Genomic DNA, 20,437 nt, shown 5'->3' on the forward strand with positions numbered 1-20,437 from the left:
AAGTTAGTAGTCTTGTTTTTACATATGTAGTTCATTTTTAATATACTTAATGATATGTTTACTTATCATAGTATCATGTTAACTATATATATATCCATATATATGTCATCATATAGTTTTTACAAGTTTTAACGTTCGTGAATCACCGGTCAACTTGGGTGGTCAATTGTCTATATAAAACATATTTCAATTAATCAAGTCTTAACAAGTTTGATTGCTTAACATGTTGGAAACATTTAATCATGTAAATATCAATCTCAATTAATATATATAAACATGGAAAAGTTCGGGTCACTACACTTGGCCTCATCATGGGTCATCAAATAATTACGTCCTCGAGTCGTACCCGTCGCCCTCTCCAACTTTTTAACATGATCGGTGTTCAAATCGGGACACTCCGGCCTTCGGTGCCCTTCTTTACCACAATTATAACAAGTGAGTTTGCTCGGCGCCTTGGTGCAATCACGGGCCAAGTGCCCCCTTTGATTACAATTAAAACACGTGAGTCCATAAATCAAGGAACCACCCTTCTTCACGCTATTAGCACTTTCGGAACCCTTCTTGCTCTTTTTGTTCGAAAAGTTCGAATGACTCGAACCTTCAAATTTTCTCTTAGAGAAAGAGAAACCGCTTTGCTTCGGGACTTCCGGTTCGAAGCCCCGGGCTAACTCAAACAATTCCTCAAAAGACTTAGCCATTCCCTGACTAATCTTACGCTTTAACTCATCGCTTAGTGTACGATAAAAATCTAGCATCAACTTGTGATTATCGCCAAATACTCCGGACAAAAACGAGTCTTTGACAAAAAGGTCGACTTGAGAGTAACCAAGTCCATTGAACCTTGTCGCAAATTATGCAACTCGTCCTGGATTTTATCAAGGTCAGAAGGAGTTCGGTATTCTTTGAAAATTTCTTTTTTAAACTTTTCCCACGTCAAACTCATGCATTGCTCTTCACCATAAAACTTAATTTAATCCTCCCACCACAACTTGGCCTCTTCACGTAACATGCTAGAACCGTATCTCGTCTTTTTCTCGGGAGGACATTCCGCGGTACGGAAAGCCCCCTCGATGTCAGAGATCCAACACGTGCTTTTCAACGGATCTCGTACCCCATTGAACATAGGAGGTTGAGCATCCTTGAAATTCTTGTAGTGGAAGTCTCGCCTTCCATAACCACCATTACCATCACCCCCTTCACCACGAGGATGAATGTTTCTAGCTTCTAATGTCTCATCGATCGCGGCATTCATTCGCTCATTGATCATTTCGGTTACTTGCCCATCAACCGATTCTTGGAAAACCTTTCGAACATCGTCGAGAAATTCCGCTTTTAGCTTTTTAAAGATGGCCTCAACCTTGGCCGTGAGTTCAACGTCCTCGCTCGTGCCTCCCTCATTGGTATCGTGCCCATTTCTCATCTTCATTCTATAAAACGAAAAATATTAAACAACGAACGAAAAGACATGATACAAATACATATTCACGTCACCGCCCCATCTTGCTCAACAATCATCGTACATCGCTTGTTTAACAAGATTTGAACCCGTAACAATGGTAGCTAATCATTGTTACGCGAGCACGTCGCATTAACTCGCTAGTACAACGTCTATCTCGCTTGATGATTGCAAAACACAACATAAAACAATTAGCGCATAGTTAGTTAACCTAATCCTAGGCACTAACAAATCCCCGGTCCGACCCGTCTCCTACAAGTCCCGCATAAATCGCATTCACAATAAAGTCTAAGTCTAGGCACCTATCTCAAGTCGCCTAAATCCCTTAGACCATGCTCTGATACCACTTGTAACAACCCAAACCTTGATACGCCAAAAATATGACCAAAAAAAATTTTGTTTCAATACATCTGGATGGCGTCCAGCATTCTGGACGGCGTCCAGATCTGAAGGCCTGGACGGCGTCCAGCCAATTGGGACGGCGTCCCAATGAACTACCAGAAACTGATCCCCGTGCACAACTTACATGAGCGGAAAACCCGCTTTCCGACACTTTCAAGCGAAACCCTTTTTACAACATGTCAATATAAGTTAAACTAAGAGATTTCCACAATAAAATCGAGTTTTACAACATCGGGCCCACATCGGCCGTTTTACGAGTTTCGTTCAAAAATACAAGTTTCGACCGCACTAGTTTAATTTCCAAACGACACTAGAGCATGGTGTTTGAGATTAAACTACCCAAATCGTGGCCAAACTTCCAAAAAACTAATCCCCCGAGAGTCACTAATCCAACCGAATACCTTTGCCCTTATCCACACCGAAGCCTAAAAAGGTAAACAATGAGAGGGTAAGCTAAAGCTTAGTGAGCGCAATAGTTATACATATACATATATAACCTACTTACTTGCATCCATTTACACAATATCGTATACAAACTTGTAACTCAACTAGCATGTCATCATACTCGTAATACTAACAAGTTGTACAATATCACAAAACCGCATTAGCATATACTCAACACAATCTATATATATAATATGTTAATAGGGATGGCAAAATGACCCGTACCCGATGGGGAAACCCGAAACCCGTTCTAATTGGGCCGGGTTTGACCCGAGTCCGTCGGGTCATGGGCCGGGTATGTGGATGGTTACAAAAAAATTTCCGGGTTCGGGTTCGGGTATGGCTTTAGATAAAAACCCGTTTACCCGACCCGTATACCCGACCCACATACTCGTATACCCGATCCGAGAAATTTTAATAATAATTTTTATGTAAAATTTTAGTATTAGTATTGTATTGTTAGTGTATGAAAGATTTATCTTATTTGTTTTGAAAATGAGTATAATTTTATTCAATATTATCATATACAACAAGTTTTCGAGATGTGATTTTATATATCTTTGTGTATTTGAGTATTTTAGAAACTTTTCAATCAACTTTTTGTATGTGATATTTTATAATACTTTAAACATGAAGTAGTTAAGTTTTTTTTCGATATTTTGATTTGGTAACTTATTGAAAAATAGATATAGAATCACTAATCGGGTATACCCGATTACCCGTGGGGAAACCCGAAACCCGATAGTATGTAAGTAAATGGGGACCCGACTGGTTTCGGGCTGGGTTTGGGGCCGGGTTTCTTAATCGGGTTCGGGTCCGGGATTACCTAAACCCGACCCAAACCCGACCCGATGCCATCCCTATATGTTAAACAATCAATATATGTTAAACAATCAACAAACCCCCATATGGTTAACCATAAACGCTATGGTGCTACCAGCTCGATGGTTCACACTATACGCATTTGAATCATACTCTTTTATAGTGCTACCGGCTCGTGGTTCACACTTGTTTATAGTGCTACCGGCTCGATGGTTCACACTTGATGCTACCGGCTCGATGGTTCACATCAAGATTTTATAGTGCTACCGGCTCTTTGGTTCACACTTTGGCGCTACCGGCTCGATGGTTCACGCCTCATTTTATAGTGCTACCGGCTCGATGGTTCACACTTTGACACTTGTCACATACATGTTATGGCACTACCGGATCGATGGTTCATACCATAACATTCACAAATAAATACGCCATATATACATACGTATAATTACTCCACTCACCTTAACGTCTTCGGTGAGATGATCAAGCTCGCAACCTTCAACGCGACGTACCTATATATATATATATATATATATATATATATATATATATATATATATATATATATATATACACATGTAATCAATCACACAATCGAGTTGGTCAACCAACTCACTCGCCATCCTAGTATCATTTTGACCCATTTCAAGGTTCACACCCCCATTTGGGTCACCACATACCCAAGTAACACCTACTTACATAACATCTAGGTGTGCTAGTAGTTAACTAACCAACTTAGGTCTCACCAATACTAATTTACACTTTGAAACCCTAGGTTAGTCATCTTTGAGTCCTCATGACCCAATCTTACCCAAAAACCCCCCAATTCACAAGCAAATGGGTTTTAAGTTTATCACTAACAAAGACCCTAACCCTTAAACAATTAAAGTAAGGAAATCAAGGTTAAGACTTACCACCACAATCAAAACGTAGCTAGGAAGTAGATAAACAACTTTAAAACTCGAGCTTTAACCCGAAACAAACTTCTTCATTCTTGGATTGAGCTTTCTCACACTAAAAGTCTCCTCTCTCTCTAGGATGTAAGTGGAAGGAAAAAGGTAGGTGGAAATGAAGTAAAGTTCTCCACCAAACTGATCTTGGGGCCTTTAAGTCGTCCCCCATGTGAAATTACTAAAATACCCTTTAAAAATATCTAAAACAAGACAACATGCCCGCCAGTACATCTGGACGGCGTCCAACTCTTCACACTGGGACGGCGTCCCACCATTTTGGACGGCGTCCCGATCAACAGGAAAGTCAGGATCTTACATTATAATATAACTATATATTATTATATTGTAAAAAATTATAATGTTTGGTGTATATAAACGAAAAGCTTGTTTGGGCGAGCGAGCTTGTTCGAGCTCGAGATATGAAGCTCGAGATCAAGCTCGTTTACTGAACCAGCTTCAAATTAAGTTCAAGCTCTGGCTCAAGTTCGTTTAAGCTCGGCTTGAATTGAGCTTTTAACGATTCAAGTTCGAGTAGCTCGCGAGTACCTCGACTCATTTATAGCTCTAGTGAGGATACTATACTCTCACCTTATGAGAAAAGGGGTTAAACTTCGTTCCCCTAAGGCAAAACACGTTGCTTTATTGAGAAAATGGCAGTGACATTTTCGTACACAAAATATTGTGTTTTGGGTCAAATATTTTAAAAGCGTATATGGTCGGAAAGGAGGGTTGGGATCAAGCCGTGATCAATTTTCATCATGGAAACGGGTTGTATGGTATTCTTTTACAACAACTAGATTCAACTTTAAGGAAATTGAACATAAACTTCCCTTCATCCTTCGTTAAAAACGTCAACAACCGCGGGGGGGGGGGGGATACTTTGTTTTAGAAAGATCAATGGCATGATAATCAATTGTTGTGTATGTGTGATGCGTGTGATGTGCTATGCGTATCAGTGCGAGAAATTTGAGAGACTTTTCAAGTTAGAAGTAAACTAAGATGCGCTTGTTTTGAATCGAGAAAAGTTTGATGGTGTTATTAGAAAGTTAAATTGGCAATGGACAAGGAACCATGCAGGTAGAATAGTGGACGGGAAGCTGGAAAATAACATCAATGCTTTTGTTCCTTCAAGCAATGACAGAGACTCACGGGCATGGAAAATGCACACTAGCGGGATTTGCACCTCAAAATCGTTTACAGACATGTTAAACGAAGAAATTCTTCAAAGCTCATAATACAGGGCTTTTCATTTGGCGTACAAACTTAAGAAGGCTACCGGTACGTGTGGAATTATACAAACTCGAGATTAACCTTGATTCAGTCTGATGCCCAGTTTGCAACAATGAGCCTGCAATTGTAGAAAACTTGTTCCTTTCCTGCCCCTTTGCAAAGGATCTATGGGGTCTTATTGCTCGTTGGTGGAATTTGTGCAACCTGCATCACTCCGGGTTTGATGATATGGTTCAAGGAAACCATTTGACCAATGTGTCTGGATCATACTCGAAATTATGGCAAGCAATAAAGTGGATTAGCGGATACATAATTTGGTAAAATTGAAATTTGAAAGTATTTGAGAAGAAAAACTGGAGCGTTCCTATAGCGGTTAATGAAATACAAGTGAAAAGTTTTTTTTGGATAGCTTCGCGTTTGAAGAAAGTTCAAATCGAGTGGAATCAATGGCTCCAACCATAGTGTATTCGATGATCATGGCTAGAAACTATCGCTGAATTTTTTTCATTTTTCGATGTTCACGGTCTGCACAAAACGACCCTCTCTACATTTATGTTTCCTTATCTGCAAATGCATGAGCTCCACATGTTGTATAACGTGGTTCTTGTAATATATAATCCTCAATTTTATATAATAATATAACTGTTTTGCCTTTAAAAAAATGACAGAAGATTTAAGTCATAATGGCAATGCTGAGTCTTTTGAGTATGGTGAGGAGTACGTTTAGTGAAAGCTAGTCATCTTCTTAACCATATACACATATATAATAGTCTATTTCGCCTAACTATTTTATTGGTTTGGCCAAACAACAAATATGGCTTACCAAAACATGTTTGACACAAGAGTTTAAAGCAAAATTACACAATTATTATTATTACATACTGTTAAAAAGAACCGGTTCTTTTTAAGGAATGTTTCACATTTACAAATTGATAAATTCAACTGTATGCGGTTGTTGCGATGGTAACTTAGTAGTGAACAATACAACATAATCATAATCGCAAAGGCATTGATTCAACCCCTCTTCTCCACGCTTTTTTAACTATGAGTTACGCGCTTCACTTTTTTACATGTTAACTGTGTAGCCGGTCGGTTGCGGCCACTTGAGAGATGATTTTACCCATTTTTTGCTAACTAACTAACTAACTAACTATATATATATATATATATATATATATATATATATATATATATATATATATATATATATATATATATATATATATATATATATATATATATATATATATATATATATATATATAACACCACTTTGACAAAATGTCGAGAGTTCGAGCCTCTCCCACTCCATTTTTTATTCAACTTCAGTTACATACACAGAGTTTTATTACGATTATACACATTTTTTATATGACATCTTTATTATCTGTTAAACTGGAAAGGACATAAAATGACAATAGCGAGGATCTAGTGGTAAAGACCTAGTCTTTAACAATGATTTTTTTAAGAAAATATTTATATTATAACTCGAATTAGACCATCTACTACAAAACTTGGCACATGCCAATGTCACAATTCAGTTACATACACAGAGTTCTATCATGATTTTAGTCATTTTTTATACGACATCTATATTATTTATTAAACTGGAATAAGACATAAAATGACAATAGCGGTGATCTGGTGGTAAAGACTTAGTCTTTATCGATGAATTTATTTTAAAGCAATATGTATATTTATAGTAAAACTCGAATATGTACACCAATTAGACCATATACTACAAAATTCGACAGAAGCCAATATCACACAAGCAACTTTAACCGAATGAACCTGAGTTTGAGATCTATGCAAGCCAATCAATGTTTATGATCTTGGTTCTTCTATATATCTATTCATGGCTATTGATTTGAATTTCATTTAGAACCATATGACCGTTCCAACTTTTGTTTTTAAAGACTTCGGTCTTGCATTTTTCCCAAATTAGGTAACCACACGATCATTTCACGGCTTACGTGTGAATGTTCCTCTAAAGGACTCACGAATGCTTAGGTTCGAGACATCATTTGTATATCCGATGTTTAGACGTCCCAAACTTTGAATCATAGAACGAAAAAAATACCCACTTTTGACAATGGAGGTTTATGTACTTTCAAGAATGAAAATAATGGGGGGTGAGAGAGGCTCGAACTCTCTACCTCAGGATCACTCTTTAGCTATGAAACCTACGCGCTAGCCAACTGCGCCACCACCCCTTTGAATTTTTTGCAAAAACAAAAGATTTATATACCTTGAACTTATTGCTCACTGGACTTTCCATTTTACTGAAACACATCATTCATTTTTCATTTTCATTGTTGCACAAACATGGAGGCTAATTTTGATCACGTAAGAACCAACCCTAACTTCTCGTTTTCTTTCGTCTCTTCTGACTTATATTTTTATTTTTATAATTATGTTAAATTTACAGGAACTGATTTATGCAATCTTCAAAAATATCTGGAGCAAGAAAGCATACGGTCAACTATCCTAATAATTAATCAATTTACCTCCTGTTACATTTTCAGATCAATTTTCTAATTCTGATAGAACTCGTGTATTTATTTAATTCGCATTCGTTTTCTTTTTCAGAGCGAGAGAAAAATGAAGACGGCGAAACTTCAAAGCCCGAGGTTAATCACATTTAATTATTCAGTTAGATGTTAATTTTCAATTTTAACCTAAAATTATACTAAGTATCAGAATGTATATCATCTGCTACATGTATAAATTAATTTTAGCTGTTTTAATTTAGTCTGTGTGTAAGATAATGATGAATTTAGGCTGAACAGTTGTTTACTTGTGTAACATAGTGTGATTTTCTCATATACGCATTGATTTTGTAACATTAACTTTGTTTTTACTGTTTATGAAGGATCGAGCTGGAACGTCGAAGAAAAACCGGCCTACTTCTGGTAACGAGCCTTTCAAGTTCTGATTTCATTGTATTATTGCTTGCTTTATAATTCATTTTTGAATGTTTGATAGTACAAAAGCTTTGTGCTAGACAAAACTAGTGCCCTAACCGAGTAGCTGTTAATGTGACCTCAAATTAGATACAAATTCAGCTTCAATTGTGCTCTTCTAGGTTTCAAATGATTTCTCTCGTTGTACCAGTGATGTTCTTATTTACAGTGTAGATTCGTATACATTTCTTGTTTTTTCATCTTTCTGTATGAGTTTTTTTTCGTAATGATGAGCGGTTAGTGCAGCCAATTCACATGCCGTGAAGCTGAGTGGTGAACTACTTCGACTCTTTGTGACAGGTAGATTCGTCCTCATTTTTTGTAACATTTAGTATACAGGAAAATGCATATTTTAAGTGTAATTCACAGAGCAAGTTATTTTGTTAATGTAGAAGCAGTCCAAAGAGCTGCTACAATTGCTGAAGTTGAAGGCGGAAACAAGATTGAAGCAACACATCTTGAAAGGATACTTCCTCAGTTACTGTTAGATTTCTAAGCTACTATTAGTTTTTTCTCATTCTGCGATGTGAACTTGATTGCCTACTCTTTATCAATTTAGAAATTTTGTTACAGTTATCTTGAAAGCAATGCAATTTCTTGATAGTATTTTGGCTATTTTCTGATCACTTGTCTTTGTTATGTTATACTTTGTCTGGCTTAAGTTAACTAGGGTTCTTTAAACTATATGAATAAAAAACAACACTCTTGTACATTGCAAGTAAGATAGAATTACACACCAGATGGTTAGTTACTTAACACTACGTGACAGTATTACAAATAACAGCACTTTCTCACTGGTCCCAATACTAAAACAGCTAACAAACATCAATTCAGACTCAACCGAAACATAATGATCGTTCCCCTTAATCAGTACAACAACGGAACATAAAGAATTTCTCCATTGTTCGACCACATTCCGAACACACCACCACTTCCGGTATCCCACCACTAATCCCAGGCAGTATAAGGCGGTTGCAATGCTGAGGTGTATGCAATTTCGCCAAGTAAGCTTTCAAAGCTGGTACAAACCCGTTCGCCTGTGCATCTTCTTCCCAATTTCCGTACTCCGTTAAGCTCGTTAATGTCAATTCAGCGTTTGCTCGTGCCATCTCACTTGCTCCCCTGCATATCAACGCCCACCCTTGATCACTCCCATCAAAGCTCATCATTGTCATCACCTCTTTCATAATCGGGTCATTTTCAAAACTTCTCCCTTGTTGAATTTTTGAGTACAACATGCTCTCGAGTCGGGTCCAAAAGTACCAAACCGAAGTCGGGTCGGGCCAAGTGTGACTCAGTTTCTCCTGACTAATTGTTGCACTTAATTTCCTTATTCTTTCCTTGGTTCCGCTTTTTCCAACATAAACCATCTCGAATGGGTTCCCTGCAGCTGTAGAAATATCCGTAGCGATCTTCGTAAATCTTCTGATCCAATCTAAGTCATCTCCTCCATACAAGCATATGTATTTCTCTTCACCAATCTAAACATATACATTATTGAGAATAAACTAGTTAACGTGTATCTATATATGTAATATATAATGTGTAAACATGGTACAATGTTACTAAGTAAATATGTTTACCCAACGTAATATATATTGATCGATGTTGTCGACCAATAACTCAAGTGTCCAAGATTCTTCCTTCCACAATGATTCTTCTTTCATGCTAGTGAAAGGGTAGGCGACATTTCGCCAAATCCAGACCATATGGAGTGCGTTTAGTGATGTCACTCTACCTTGTGGATCTAATGCTACTAAAATCGGCTTCTTTTCGAAGTGCCACACTTGTTTGATGTACTTAATGACTGCTGGTTCTAGTAATGTAGGGTGATGCAACATATGCCAGGTCATAATTGATTGAAGCTGTTCGAGCTTATGTTGATCTGAATCATTCCATGTCACTACATGGTCCACAACCGGGACCCATACGACCTCATAGTTCAGATCTGGCTGTATTCTTGACTCTTTGTAGATTTGAGTGAGAACTAAAATCTCTTCATGTGAGATTTCAAGATCTGATATGAGCAGCAACACAGTTTTTTTCCTTAGCACATCAACATTAACCTGTTTCAGTTATATCAGTTAATTAGATAATCAAAAGTAAATCAAAGATTCCAAAAAGTTAAATGCATTCAAAAGATAACCCTTGTTTTTGTCGGGCCATCGAGAAGCGGATGAATGTCATCCTTTGCACAGAACAAAGCCTTTAGGATCTTCTGGTTATCTAAGTGAGGCACATCGAAGATTCTAACGAGCATGAGAAAGTATTCATCATGCTGCTTCTCCTCTGTAGCAACATCATTAATTTAATCAAATTATTTTTCTGCGTTCTTTTACAATCATTAATTAATAATTAATTAATTAAAGCTGTGATATATTAAAAACTTGCCTATGTATTGATAGCAAAGGAGTAATAGGCCTTTAAGGTGCTCATGAATGTTGTGAACCTTATGAGCCAAGCTCGAAAGTTCCCATGCCTCCGAGGTAGCCGTAATGTACCTGCATGTAGCATATAGCAAATTGTATCTCGTTCTTTTTTTTCACTAATTTGATGTATTAAGCTTATATATGATAATATTGTAGAGAGAATAAGAAAGCTTACTCATAGTTCATGCCTAAAAGGCTAGTTAGTTGAGAGGCACAAGCCACCATACTTTTGATAGACCAATAAGCAGCAGTAGGAATATGAGTCAATGCTGTTGACTTAGGTGGTGTGTCATCCTGAAGATATTGATACGGTAGGTTCTTGAATGAAATGACACATTTGGTTACATCCAACATGGCCTTAATCAGGACATTGATAGCATCAAACCGAGGTTGGAGCGATTTGTAATGTTCGATGATGTTTGGCAATTGTTTGAGCATGGCGACCGATTTGGCAAGTGGGTTCGTGGCAAATAGTTGAGCCACGAGCCAAAACTCTCCGAAGTTGACCGCAAAGGCCCCTAGCGATATCACCACTTTGGCTTCCCATGTGTAGCCCGAAAGCATGTTGAGGATTGCTATTGTTGATGCATGCGCATCTGCTCCACCAGAACACTTGCAAGAGAACTGCCAACACAGGTAATAATCAGGCGCAATTTGCAGCTAGCTATATGGGCGGGTTGGGTAACAGGTCATTAAATGTTCGGATGAAATGGTTAGAACTTTGCACAGGTCAGATTGGCTCGAGTGTGTGACACATAACACATTGTCCCCCAAAATTTTATTGTTTTTATGAAGTTATTGTTTCGAAGCTGATTATAAAAGTTAAATCGTTTCAACTATATATAAAACTAGTTCGGTTAAGCCCGCGCGATGCGGCGGGGTCTTTCGGTCCGCGTATTCATATTTAATGCAGTTTTATTGACAGAAGAAAAAACGGCCCGTGTGTTATGTGTTATTGTTGGTGTCGTCGTCTTTAGTGTTTTTTAAAATATGTTCGGTTCAAACATAGTTAGTTTATTTTTGTTGATAAAATTATTTCGAGCCTGACGGTGCTGGCGAAAAAATTTAACTCGCGGCGAGCAAGAAAATACGGGCTGTCGTTGTGTTTAGCGTTTTTTAAAAAGTGTCCGTTTCGAACGTAGGTAGTATCGTTTTGTTCATAAAATTATTTCGAGTCTGACGCTGCTGTCGGAAAAATTTAACTCGCAGCGAGCGGGAAGATACGGGCTGTCGTTGTATTTAGCGTTTTTGAAAAATTGTCCGTTTCGAACGTAGTTAGTCTCGTTTTGTTCGCGAGAATATTTCGAGTTTAACGGAGTGCTCGATGAAATTTGAATCGGAGCGAGGAGGAAGATACGGGCTGTCGAAGGCGTTGGGGGAAGTTTTTATTTTAAGTTTCAGAATTGACAGTTTACTCCCCTGAAGTACAGGGTTTTTTTATAAGCTTGTAAAAGTTGAGGGGGGTGTTTTGGCCTTTTTGAAGTTGGGTTTGCAAAATTGTCGTGTTATGTGGTGGGGGTGGCGAAAACGACCACAAACCCCACCAATTTTAGTATATGTATATGTATTATATTTTATATATATATATATATATATATATATATATATATATAAATATATATATATATATATATTATTATTAATATTAATATTAATTATTAATAAAATAATAATAATAATGATTTAATGTATTAATGTATTAATAATTTAGGAGGTTAAGTCTGAACACTAATTGACCTATTCTTAAGTAAATGGGTCAAAGATTTCGCCTCCAAATAACAAACTCTCAGATATAATAACATACCTCACAAGAAATTTTATGGATCAAATGAGCCAATCCATCTGGAATCTCATCAGCGTCATATAAACTTGAGAAATCAGCCTTCTCTTCTCCGACCAATGCGTCAGTATGTCCATTCTGCGTACCCTGCGATGACACGGTAAGCATAATATGTTAGAGGTGTCAAAATGGGCGGGTTGGGTAACGTGTCAAAATGAACAATGTAGGTTGTTTTTTTGTTCATTATATTATAAGGGGTTCAAAGGACCACCTTCACCAAAGAATATAAAGAAAAGAAAACTAACAAATTATACATACATTAATGACACCATCAATATTAGCAGGAATGGCGCGATGGAGTGTTTCTTCGATGATATGCAGAATAGGCTCGAGGTCAAGTTCACGACCATCAGGTGAATGAGTAGCCACGACTTGCTTCATCATTGCACTGTCATCAGATGAACTGAACATTCGCCTATCTTTCTTAACAAGTTGCTGCTGCTGCATTTTGGATGTTGTTGGTAAGTACTATTTGTGGTTTTCTGATTACGCCATGTCATAGCAATATATAAGGAAGAAAAGATTAGGAATATTTCAAAGTGAAAATTGGATCAAGTACCTTACTTGTATGTAGGTGTTAACCCTCAAAATTAAAGCTATTTTTCCTTTGGATAAGCATGGTGGTCCCTCTATGTATCCTAGGCATAGTTAACTTCCTTTTGCAGTAAGAAGAAGAATTTAGATCTGATAGTGGTTAATTTCTAAAAACTAAGATAATATTTAGTTGTATTTAATACAAGATAATATTTAGTTGTATTTAATACACAAATATGTATTGTAAATATAGTCGTCTCTTTGATAAGCTACATGTTCATGTCTAGATGCCATATAGGAAGCTGACTATTCAAGTTCATCGAATTGTTATTCCCTTGATCTAGAACTAACCAATTTAGTCAAAATCGTCTTCTCGGCCATAATATTAAACCCCAAAGTCAGGATATAGGAAGTGCGTAGGAACCGAATTTTAACTGGTAGCTTCTATGTGTACAGTCATCTATAAGCATGTTAGCAGAGCAGTTAAGTCACTCTAACACCCTTCTTACCATCTTTCGTTCAAATTAATTACTATCGCAGGCTGAACTTGAACTTGAAGCATCAATCAATAGAAGTATAACACCTAAAAATATAAAACAATAATATCTTTGGACTTTGGTTATCTAGCTATATGAAGCAGTCACTTTGCCTTCAGGTGGGTTATGACCGTCTACATCTTACTTCCCCGTACTTTTTCATTAGCGGGAATGGGTATTGTAGTTGTTATTGTCAGTCATTAGCTATTACCTAAAAATAAAAGGGTTAAAGCTATAAATAGGCTATATACTTTCACTTTTGTTCCATTGTAGGCTATATACCCCAAAAAATATCATTGTAGGCTATATACTTTCAAAAAGTGTACTAATATGAACGGACAAAACTTGTTAATCGGATAAAAAACTCAACGATGACGTGGCATCTTTGTGGAGAATGACGTTGGTGATACATCGGAACAAATCATTGTTTTATATAGCTTATATCGGAACAAAACTGAAAGTCTATGACCTATTTGTAGCCATATAATATGCAAAAAAAAAATTAATAATTAAGTTTACCGGTTTAGCAGGTAACCGGTCACCAATAGCTTACATTAGAACACTTTTTGAAAATATATATCATATAGTCTACACTGGTATGTTTGGGGTATATAATCTATATTGGGACAAAAATGAAAGGATATAGCCTGTTTATAGCTTTAACCCAAAATAAAATAACCAAATATCAAACTGGAGCCATAATCTCGACAATGAAAACAAATTGCAGAGGTGGGAGATTCAATCCTTCATATGAAAATGAGTGAACTGAAGTTGTCTACTGAGTTTTTTAAAAAGTTGTATTGATAATCATGGGTCATTTATGTAAATTAGGAAAATTATATTGTAAAACACATGTGTCTAACTGTGGCTTAAAATATATTTAAAATTAAATTACTTATTATATCTTTACTCTTTTTTTATTCAAGTATAAATAAGTTGCATTAAATATAGAAAAAGGAACACATGATATTCATGCAATCATGTCATGAGAGTGATAGATACAGGTTAAAAAATTAGGCTAACAGCTTGTAAGTAAACTTTATGGGAAACATGGTTACTTCTTTTGCTTTCTTAGCCTCTTCATAAAGCTAAAGGAAGTGAATAAAGCCAACGAAGGATTAGGTGGCTTTGCTTCTCACTCTGTAATATGTGAAATGCCTCCTTAATACTTAAGATATATGCCACTTAAATATGTATATTTAGCTTTTTATAGAGTTAATATGGTAAAAAAAACAATATTTGATGTGATGCTATATTGACTTTTACTGACAAAGGCATAACATGAAGGTATCTTACCAAGCACAATTAGTTACATAAATGTGTATCATTATTACAGATTTACAGTTAAAAGTTTTTCACCAGCGGTTTATATACGGATAAACGTGTAAGGTTTTTTTTCTATTTAGGTTATCTGTTCATCATCTCAACATGTGTTCTAATGAAGTTTAAGCCTAAAATATCTTGTGAGGATATCTAGACGTCAATCATTACTTCATTAGGTCACCTTATGATGGTTTCATCGCTAGTTTATGAGTAATTCATGACCAACTTGTGGTTCATTATCATAACCTTAAGGTTTTAAGGCTTAAGGTCAATTTAATGGTTCCGTTCCGGGATAAACCTCATCCGTTCCGTTCCGTTCGTTCAGTTAAATAAATGCCATACTATAGCATTTGTGGCTTGAGAAATTCAAGCACAAAGAGCTTTGTGCAATACTTCTTGTAAATATATATCTTATGCTTGTTTTTTTTTTTTTTTTTTTGAACGGCAAATTTGTATCAGCGGATCATTTATTTCAACGACCCTCATCATTTGCACCCACACACGCTAGAAGGAAACTCCTACCCGGGTTGCTTGGCAACTAATCGCGGGACCTGGGTTGCTTGGCAACTAATCGCAGGAAATTGGAGAGAAAACCTACCGCCCCCAGGAATTGAACTCGGGTTGCTTGGCAACTAATCGCGGGCCCTTCCACACTGAGGCTTGATACCGTTGAAGCAAACGTTCGTTGGTAAAAGTTTAAAAAAATCTACACTACAGGTAAAAGTTTTAAAAACGGACTTCCTGAGCTTATAATTGTTTAACTTTTGTGATATATCAGTAAGATTCGATGGCATGCGATGTGTGTCATATTTGTGTTGAAATCACTACAACGTACACATAGGTTGATAAATTGTAAAGTGTTTAATCGAAATTTATGTATAGATTGTAATGACTGGTGATAAATGAATCAATAAGCTTTTTCTGATGAGATTGGTAAGGAGATCGAGCGTTACTTGAGAAAAATCGATTATGTGTTCAAGTACAATGTGTGAATATGTGTAACTGATAAACGAGATTGGCTATCTTAATTTAGCAGTTTTGCGAGTAAATGTAGATGAGCGCTTGCAAGACGAGCAAAGCCCTATTAGGAGAAGTCTTAGTCGTTGCGCTGAGATCTAATGGCCAAGAAATATCACTTTAGTCTGAGTAACATTTCACCTACAGCCTCTCATCCTGCTACACCTAGAACACAGTACTCAAGATTCCAAACCTCTAGTGAGTGACTATAAACGATTATGCCAACAATGCTCGAGGTTATTCTTGTTATAGAATGCCGTGCCCAATTGTTTAAGGGGACGGGTGAAGTCCCGTGATCCGCTCTAGTCGAGTAAGAGATTCTCCCTGTAGTGTAGAGTAGTCTCCGTATTAGTCTATGGGCTAATGTGCAATTGCCTTTTTAAAGCCATCCATTAATGGTCGGCTTCATTGTTACCCTTTCGGTATGTGTTGCGAACATTTTCATTTTGAGTATCTCATCTTCTGTATACGTGTCGCCATGTCATTCCTTGAAGAACTGTCTGTCTTCAACTTCAAAATACCCAAAGAAAGAAGAGCCCATTTGATCACGAAAGATATTAGTTATGATTCTTGTGCATTAATGTATTCTTATGATTGGCTCTTTATAAATATAAGAAATATAAAAATATGAAATAATAATGGAGGTGCAATAACCAATTTTTAAGAATTAGAATATAAAGATAATATCGTGCTATTCATAGTTTTTGTATCGGTAAAATGCTACACTCACTCAGAATATTTAAAACTTATTAAAATACAGAGTATGTGTCAAGTAATTTTCTTCGATGACATTTTTTTTTTAACGGCAGAAAATTTTATCAAAAAAAAAAAAAAAAGACTAGCAAGAAGCTAGATAAAAAATTATAGAGTCCACATATAGTAATAATAGTATCTTATACTTTAATCGGTGGACGACTTTTTTTCTAAATAATGGGGAGAGGAATGACACATGCCACTGAAAGACTCTTATAGTGCGTTTGTTTACCTCTTAACCGAATGGTTCAATGCTGAATGCTGAACCATTCAACATTCACCGCGTTTGTTTTCGACCTCTGAGTGACTTCTTAATGACAGATGATGCTTAATGGTTCAATGTTGGAGCTGTAATTCTCTCTTAACCATCAAACACCTAAATTTTATGTAATATTCTATTTAAATTATATCAAGAACATCTATTAAACCAAAGAGCCAATGGTTTGGTAGTATCGAGGTCACCCTTACAACCTTGAGGTTGAGGCTTTGAATCCTGCTTAGGACATTTCCTGGTGTATATATTCGTGTTAGTGTTAGGTGGGTGTGTGAGTTTGCCTTAAAAAAAGAACACCTATTAAACAACTATATAGTAGTTTTTATTCATGTCAAAGGTTAAAAAGGTAATTTTACATCATTTACATTATTCGTTTAAAAATTTATCGAACGGTTTAGAAACAACTTCATTCAGAACTTATGAATTATTCGGATAATAAATCATTCAACCCTAAATCATTCAGTTTTATTAAACACAAGGAGATGAACACGTGAATGGTTAAGTCCCTCTGGGTGATCCCGTACGCTTTTCAAAAAAAAAAAAAAAAAGTTTTATGTGACCAGGATTAAATGACTCATTTATAAACAAAATTTGATATTTTATTGTGATTTTATCAGTCCTTGAAAAGTAAGAGTTTCTCAACTCAGTTCGGGCCAACGAGTGCTAGTCTAACCTCACATCCCAACCCAGCCCAGCTTAGCCCATTTGCACTTTCTCCCAATTTCTCGATACTCACCAAAAATCATATTACCGCATATCTTCCTGCGACTACCGTTCCATCTTCAAATAATTTTCCCCCTAAATGTTAGTCATACGCAACTTTACTCCGTAATATACATCATTGAAAATTTTACTCAGATTCATAGTTGAGGAATATAAAATTAGAGAGAATTGTGTTTGAGAAATATATAAAATTAGAAAGGAATTGTGTTGAAAATGATATGGAGTGTGTTTGAAAATGAAATGGAGTGTGTTATTTATATAAAAAATTAATTTTTTATTTAATCACCAACCAATAATCCCTCATTTGAATTTAGTCAAAATCAGTAACGAATCATAACATGCCACATCGACAATTCCATCGTTGTAACCATCGTGGTTCGCCCCCGTGACAATACAATGAAATGAACCACCAATCTCACGAAACCTGTTATAGTCACTTTGACTTAATAAAATGGGAGTTGATCCTTAAACACCAATTTTTAATCCATACACACTTCTATCATAAAGTTACAATATATATTAATTAATCTAACTTATTAAACTTATATTATTATTATTTTATATTTATATTTATATTTATATTTATATTTTATATTATTAGTAGTATATTTTAAGTAAGAGTCGCTTAATAAAAGGAGGTAAATAAATGGTGTTATAAACCCCACCGACGGCCGACGACCAACTCCTCCGCACCAAAACCCTACCGCCGACCAAGAATGGTTCTCCGGCTACTCGAACGCCTCGGCAGAATAAAACCGAAAGTGCTGTTGCATAAGTCAGATCTGGACAACCGAGTTCGTAGACTCATTCGGCATGATATCCGATACGAACTCGATACATATCCTCTTCCTCAGGTTACCCTAATTTTCCCTCTTTTTCATCTTCTCCTTTTATTTCCTCATGTTCAATTTCAATTTCATACATTACAATAATTATACATATATAAATAGTTGCATATTATGTATATAAATTGATGCCTCTGTTTATAAAATTGCTACTATTTACATTCATCCTGTAACTTCAATTTATATAATCATAAACTAATTGACAACTTATAACAGGGGCGGAACTTGAACCCGACCACAGATGGGCCGGGTGCAAAAACTTATTAAATTTTTCAGTGATAGCTGGGTCAAACACTAATAAAAATCTTATTTTTTAGTAAAAAAAATAAATTTTTAGTGTAATTTTTTTTTTTTTTTTTAAATCCAGCTCGGGTGCCCGTCCAGTCCTAACAATGTTCCGCCCTAACAAGGAACATGATTATAATTATTAAGTTTTTGGTGTAGTTTGTTCCAAAGTTCAAATCGTTTGCGGTTGAAGAGAGGCCTGGAGAGAATTGGATTAGATTGAATACGAAATTTGGGGACAAAGAAGAGATAAAAGTAGAGGCAACCATGGTCCCAGTTACCGACTCTCCTCCAAAAGATTGTGATATTACAACAGATGAATATCCGAAGCCTTACGCATATGATGAGCCGCCTTACTTGAAAATGGTGATTAATATCATTAAGGGTGAAGAAAATGGTATTTTAGGGTTTGTGTGTAACGTATGGCCCGACTTAGAGCCATGGTCTGACTTCAAACAGCCATGGCATGAGCGCTTAGGGTCTGACTGCGTAAATGAGGTTGAGATTGATAAAGTTTATATGGATCATCAAGTTGGCTACTCTGGTTTCACGTACGACTCTGGTTTGGGTGCTGAATTTGAGTAAGCGACTAACATCCAATATTCGTCATAGTTTTTATTCATTTTTTGTGATTCCAAAAGGCAGTTTTGATAAATTATTATGTTTGTTTTTGCTCTCCTATATCATATACCATAACAACTATGCTAACCCAATCTTGCGAATGGAGGTGAGGTGTCGACAATCGCTCTTTTATCATATGATTTGTAAAAAAGTATTGTCATCATCGGTGTTAACAAAAACAAGGTCAGACAGTAGGATGGCAATTTATACGTCCTTAATATGTTTGTAGTCGCATTTATTTAACGCGAAATGGAAAGAAAAAAAAACTACTGCGTAAATGTTTGTAGAGGTGACAAAATGGGCAGGGGTGCAGATCAATTAATGGTCCAATAGGTAATAATTTGTGATCTTATTGTAGGTGACGAAACAGATCAGGGTGGGTTGGGTTGACCAATAACTTTTTCTGTCTAAAATAGTAAAAATTTGCTATAGGTAATTAGTTTGCCAATATGAGTAATAATTGATTTTAAAAACCCTTGACCTGTTTGACCCATTTTCTTTTCAGCCATTTGACCAGTCAGAAAAAGTCCCATCTTGAATAAATGGGTTGAAATTGCCTCCTTGTTTGCAATTAGGTTTTGTACCTGCCTGAAAGTTCAACAAATAGGTCGTCAGGCAGAGTACATTTGTTCATGTTTTGCTTACACTGAGCTCAAGTAAGCACATACTCCGTATAATTTTTGTCAAACTGTTTTCTGAACCTAATATTTTTGTTTTGTGCTAATCTTTCAGTGATTTGGATGATGAGTTGAAGACTCAATTGAAAGGTTATCTGGAGAGAAGGGGTATAAACAATGGACTAGCCCTCTTCTTAACTAAATGCATGGATCAGAAAAGTAAGAACGAGTATACTCGATGGATTAAAAGTCTCGAGTCTTTTGTAGCACGGCAAAGTAATTGATCTTATTGAATACTGGCTTCAACTTAACATATAAAGTTTACATTTTTTATGAATTTGACGTTTATTATCACAATCTTAAGGCTTTAAGG

The 20,437-nt window shown here is 36.2% G+C and overlaps 3 protein-coding genes across 3 annotated transcripts; 2 read left to right on the forward strand and 1 right to left on the reverse strand.

Moving 5' to 3' along the window:
- Positions 1-7,600: 7,600 nt before the first annotated feature.
- LOC139850610 (protein MHF2 homolog) lies at positions 7,601-8,835 on the forward strand. Its single transcript, XM_071840166.1, has 6 exons — positions 7,601-7,650; positions 7,733-7,781; positions 7,894-7,934; positions 8,177-8,216; positions 8,514-8,567; positions 8,660-8,835. Exons 1-6 carry the CDS (start codon positions 7,630-7,632, stop codon positions 8,761-8,763), a joined length of 309 nt encoding a protein of 102 aa, XP_071696267.1. The 5' UTR covers positions 7,601-7,629; the 3' UTR covers positions 8,764-8,835.
- Positions 8,836-8,975: 140 nt separating this feature from the next.
- LOC139848025 (protein SIEVE ELEMENT OCCLUSION B-like) lies at positions 8,976-12,980 on the reverse strand. Its single transcript, XM_071837763.1, has 7 exons — positions 12,795-12,980; positions 12,501-12,623; positions 10,872-11,320; positions 10,659-10,768; positions 10,414-10,556; positions 9,851-10,333; positions 8,976-9,748 (listed from the first exon to the last, which is right to left on the reverse strand). Exons 1-7 carry the CDS (start codon positions 12,945-12,947, stop codon positions 9,131-9,133), a joined length of 2,079 nt encoding a protein of 692 aa, XP_071693864.1. The 5' UTR covers positions 12,948-12,980; the 3' UTR covers positions 8,976-9,130.
- A 5,432-nt stretch (positions 12,981-18,412) lies between these two features.
- Positions 18,413-20,434, forward strand: LOC139848566 (uncharacterized protein At2g39795, mitochondrial-like). Its single transcript, XM_071838291.1, has 3 exons — positions 18,413-18,550; positions 18,986-19,407; positions 20,180-20,434. The coding sequence occupies exons 1-3, from the start codon at positions 18,413-18,415 to the stop codon at positions 20,346-20,348; spliced, it is 729 nt and encodes a 242-aa protein (XP_071694392.1). The 3' UTR covers positions 20,349-20,434.
- Positions 20,435-20,437: the final 3 nt, after the last annotated feature.

Source organism: Rutidosis leptorrhynchoides, chromosome 5 (assembly GCF_046630445.1).
Source record: "Rutidosis leptorrhynchoides isolate AG116_Rl617_1_P2 chromosome 5, CSIRO_AGI_Rlap_v1, whole genome shotgun sequence".
NCBI lineage: Eukaryota > Viridiplantae > Streptophyta > Magnoliopsida > Asterales > Asteraceae > Rutidosis > Rutidosis leptorrhynchoides.

What these genes read in the sequence shown, in the direction of transcription:
- LOC139850610 (XM_071840166.1), top strand. Translation starts at nt 7,630, where the DNA reads ATGGAGGCTAATTTTGATCAC. An exon ending in GCGAAACTTCAAAGCCCGAG is followed by an intron (nt 7,935 to 8,176) that starts GTTAATCACATT and finishes CTGTTTATGAAG; the next exon opens with GATCGAGCTGGAACGTCGAA. An exon ending in GAAAAACCGGCCTACTTCTG is followed by an intron (nt 8,217 to 8,513) that starts GTAACGAGCCTT and finishes CGGTTAGTGCAG; the next exon opens with CCAATTCACATGCCGTGAAG.
- LOC139848025 (XM_071837763.1), bottom strand. Translation starts at nt 12,947, where the DNA reads ATGTTCAGTTCATCTGATGACAGTGCAATGATGAAGCAAGTCGTGGCT. An exon ending in CCTTTGCTATCAATACATAG is followed by an intron (nt 10,557 to 10,658) that starts GCAAGTTTTTAA and finishes ATGTTGCTACAG; the next exon opens with AGGAGAAGCAGCATGATGAA. An exon ending in ATCAATATATATTACGTTGG is followed by an intron (nt 9,749 to 9,850) that starts GTAAACATATTT and finishes GTATATGTTTAG; the next exon opens with ATTGGTGAAGAGAAATACAT.
- LOC139848566 (XM_071838291.1), top strand. Translation starts at nt 18,413, where the DNA reads ATGGTTCTCCGGCTACTCGAACGCCTCGGCAGAATAAAACCGAAAGTG. An exon ending in ATACATATCCTCTTCCTCAG is followed by an intron (nt 18,551 to 18,985) that starts GTTACCCTAATT and finishes TTTTTGGTGTAG; the next exon opens with TTTGTTCCAAAGTTCAAATC. An exon ending in GGTTTGGGTGCTGAATTTGA is followed by an intron (nt 19,408 to 20,179) that starts GTAAGCGACTAA and finishes CTAATCTTTCAG; the next exon opens with TGATTTGGATGATGAGTTGA.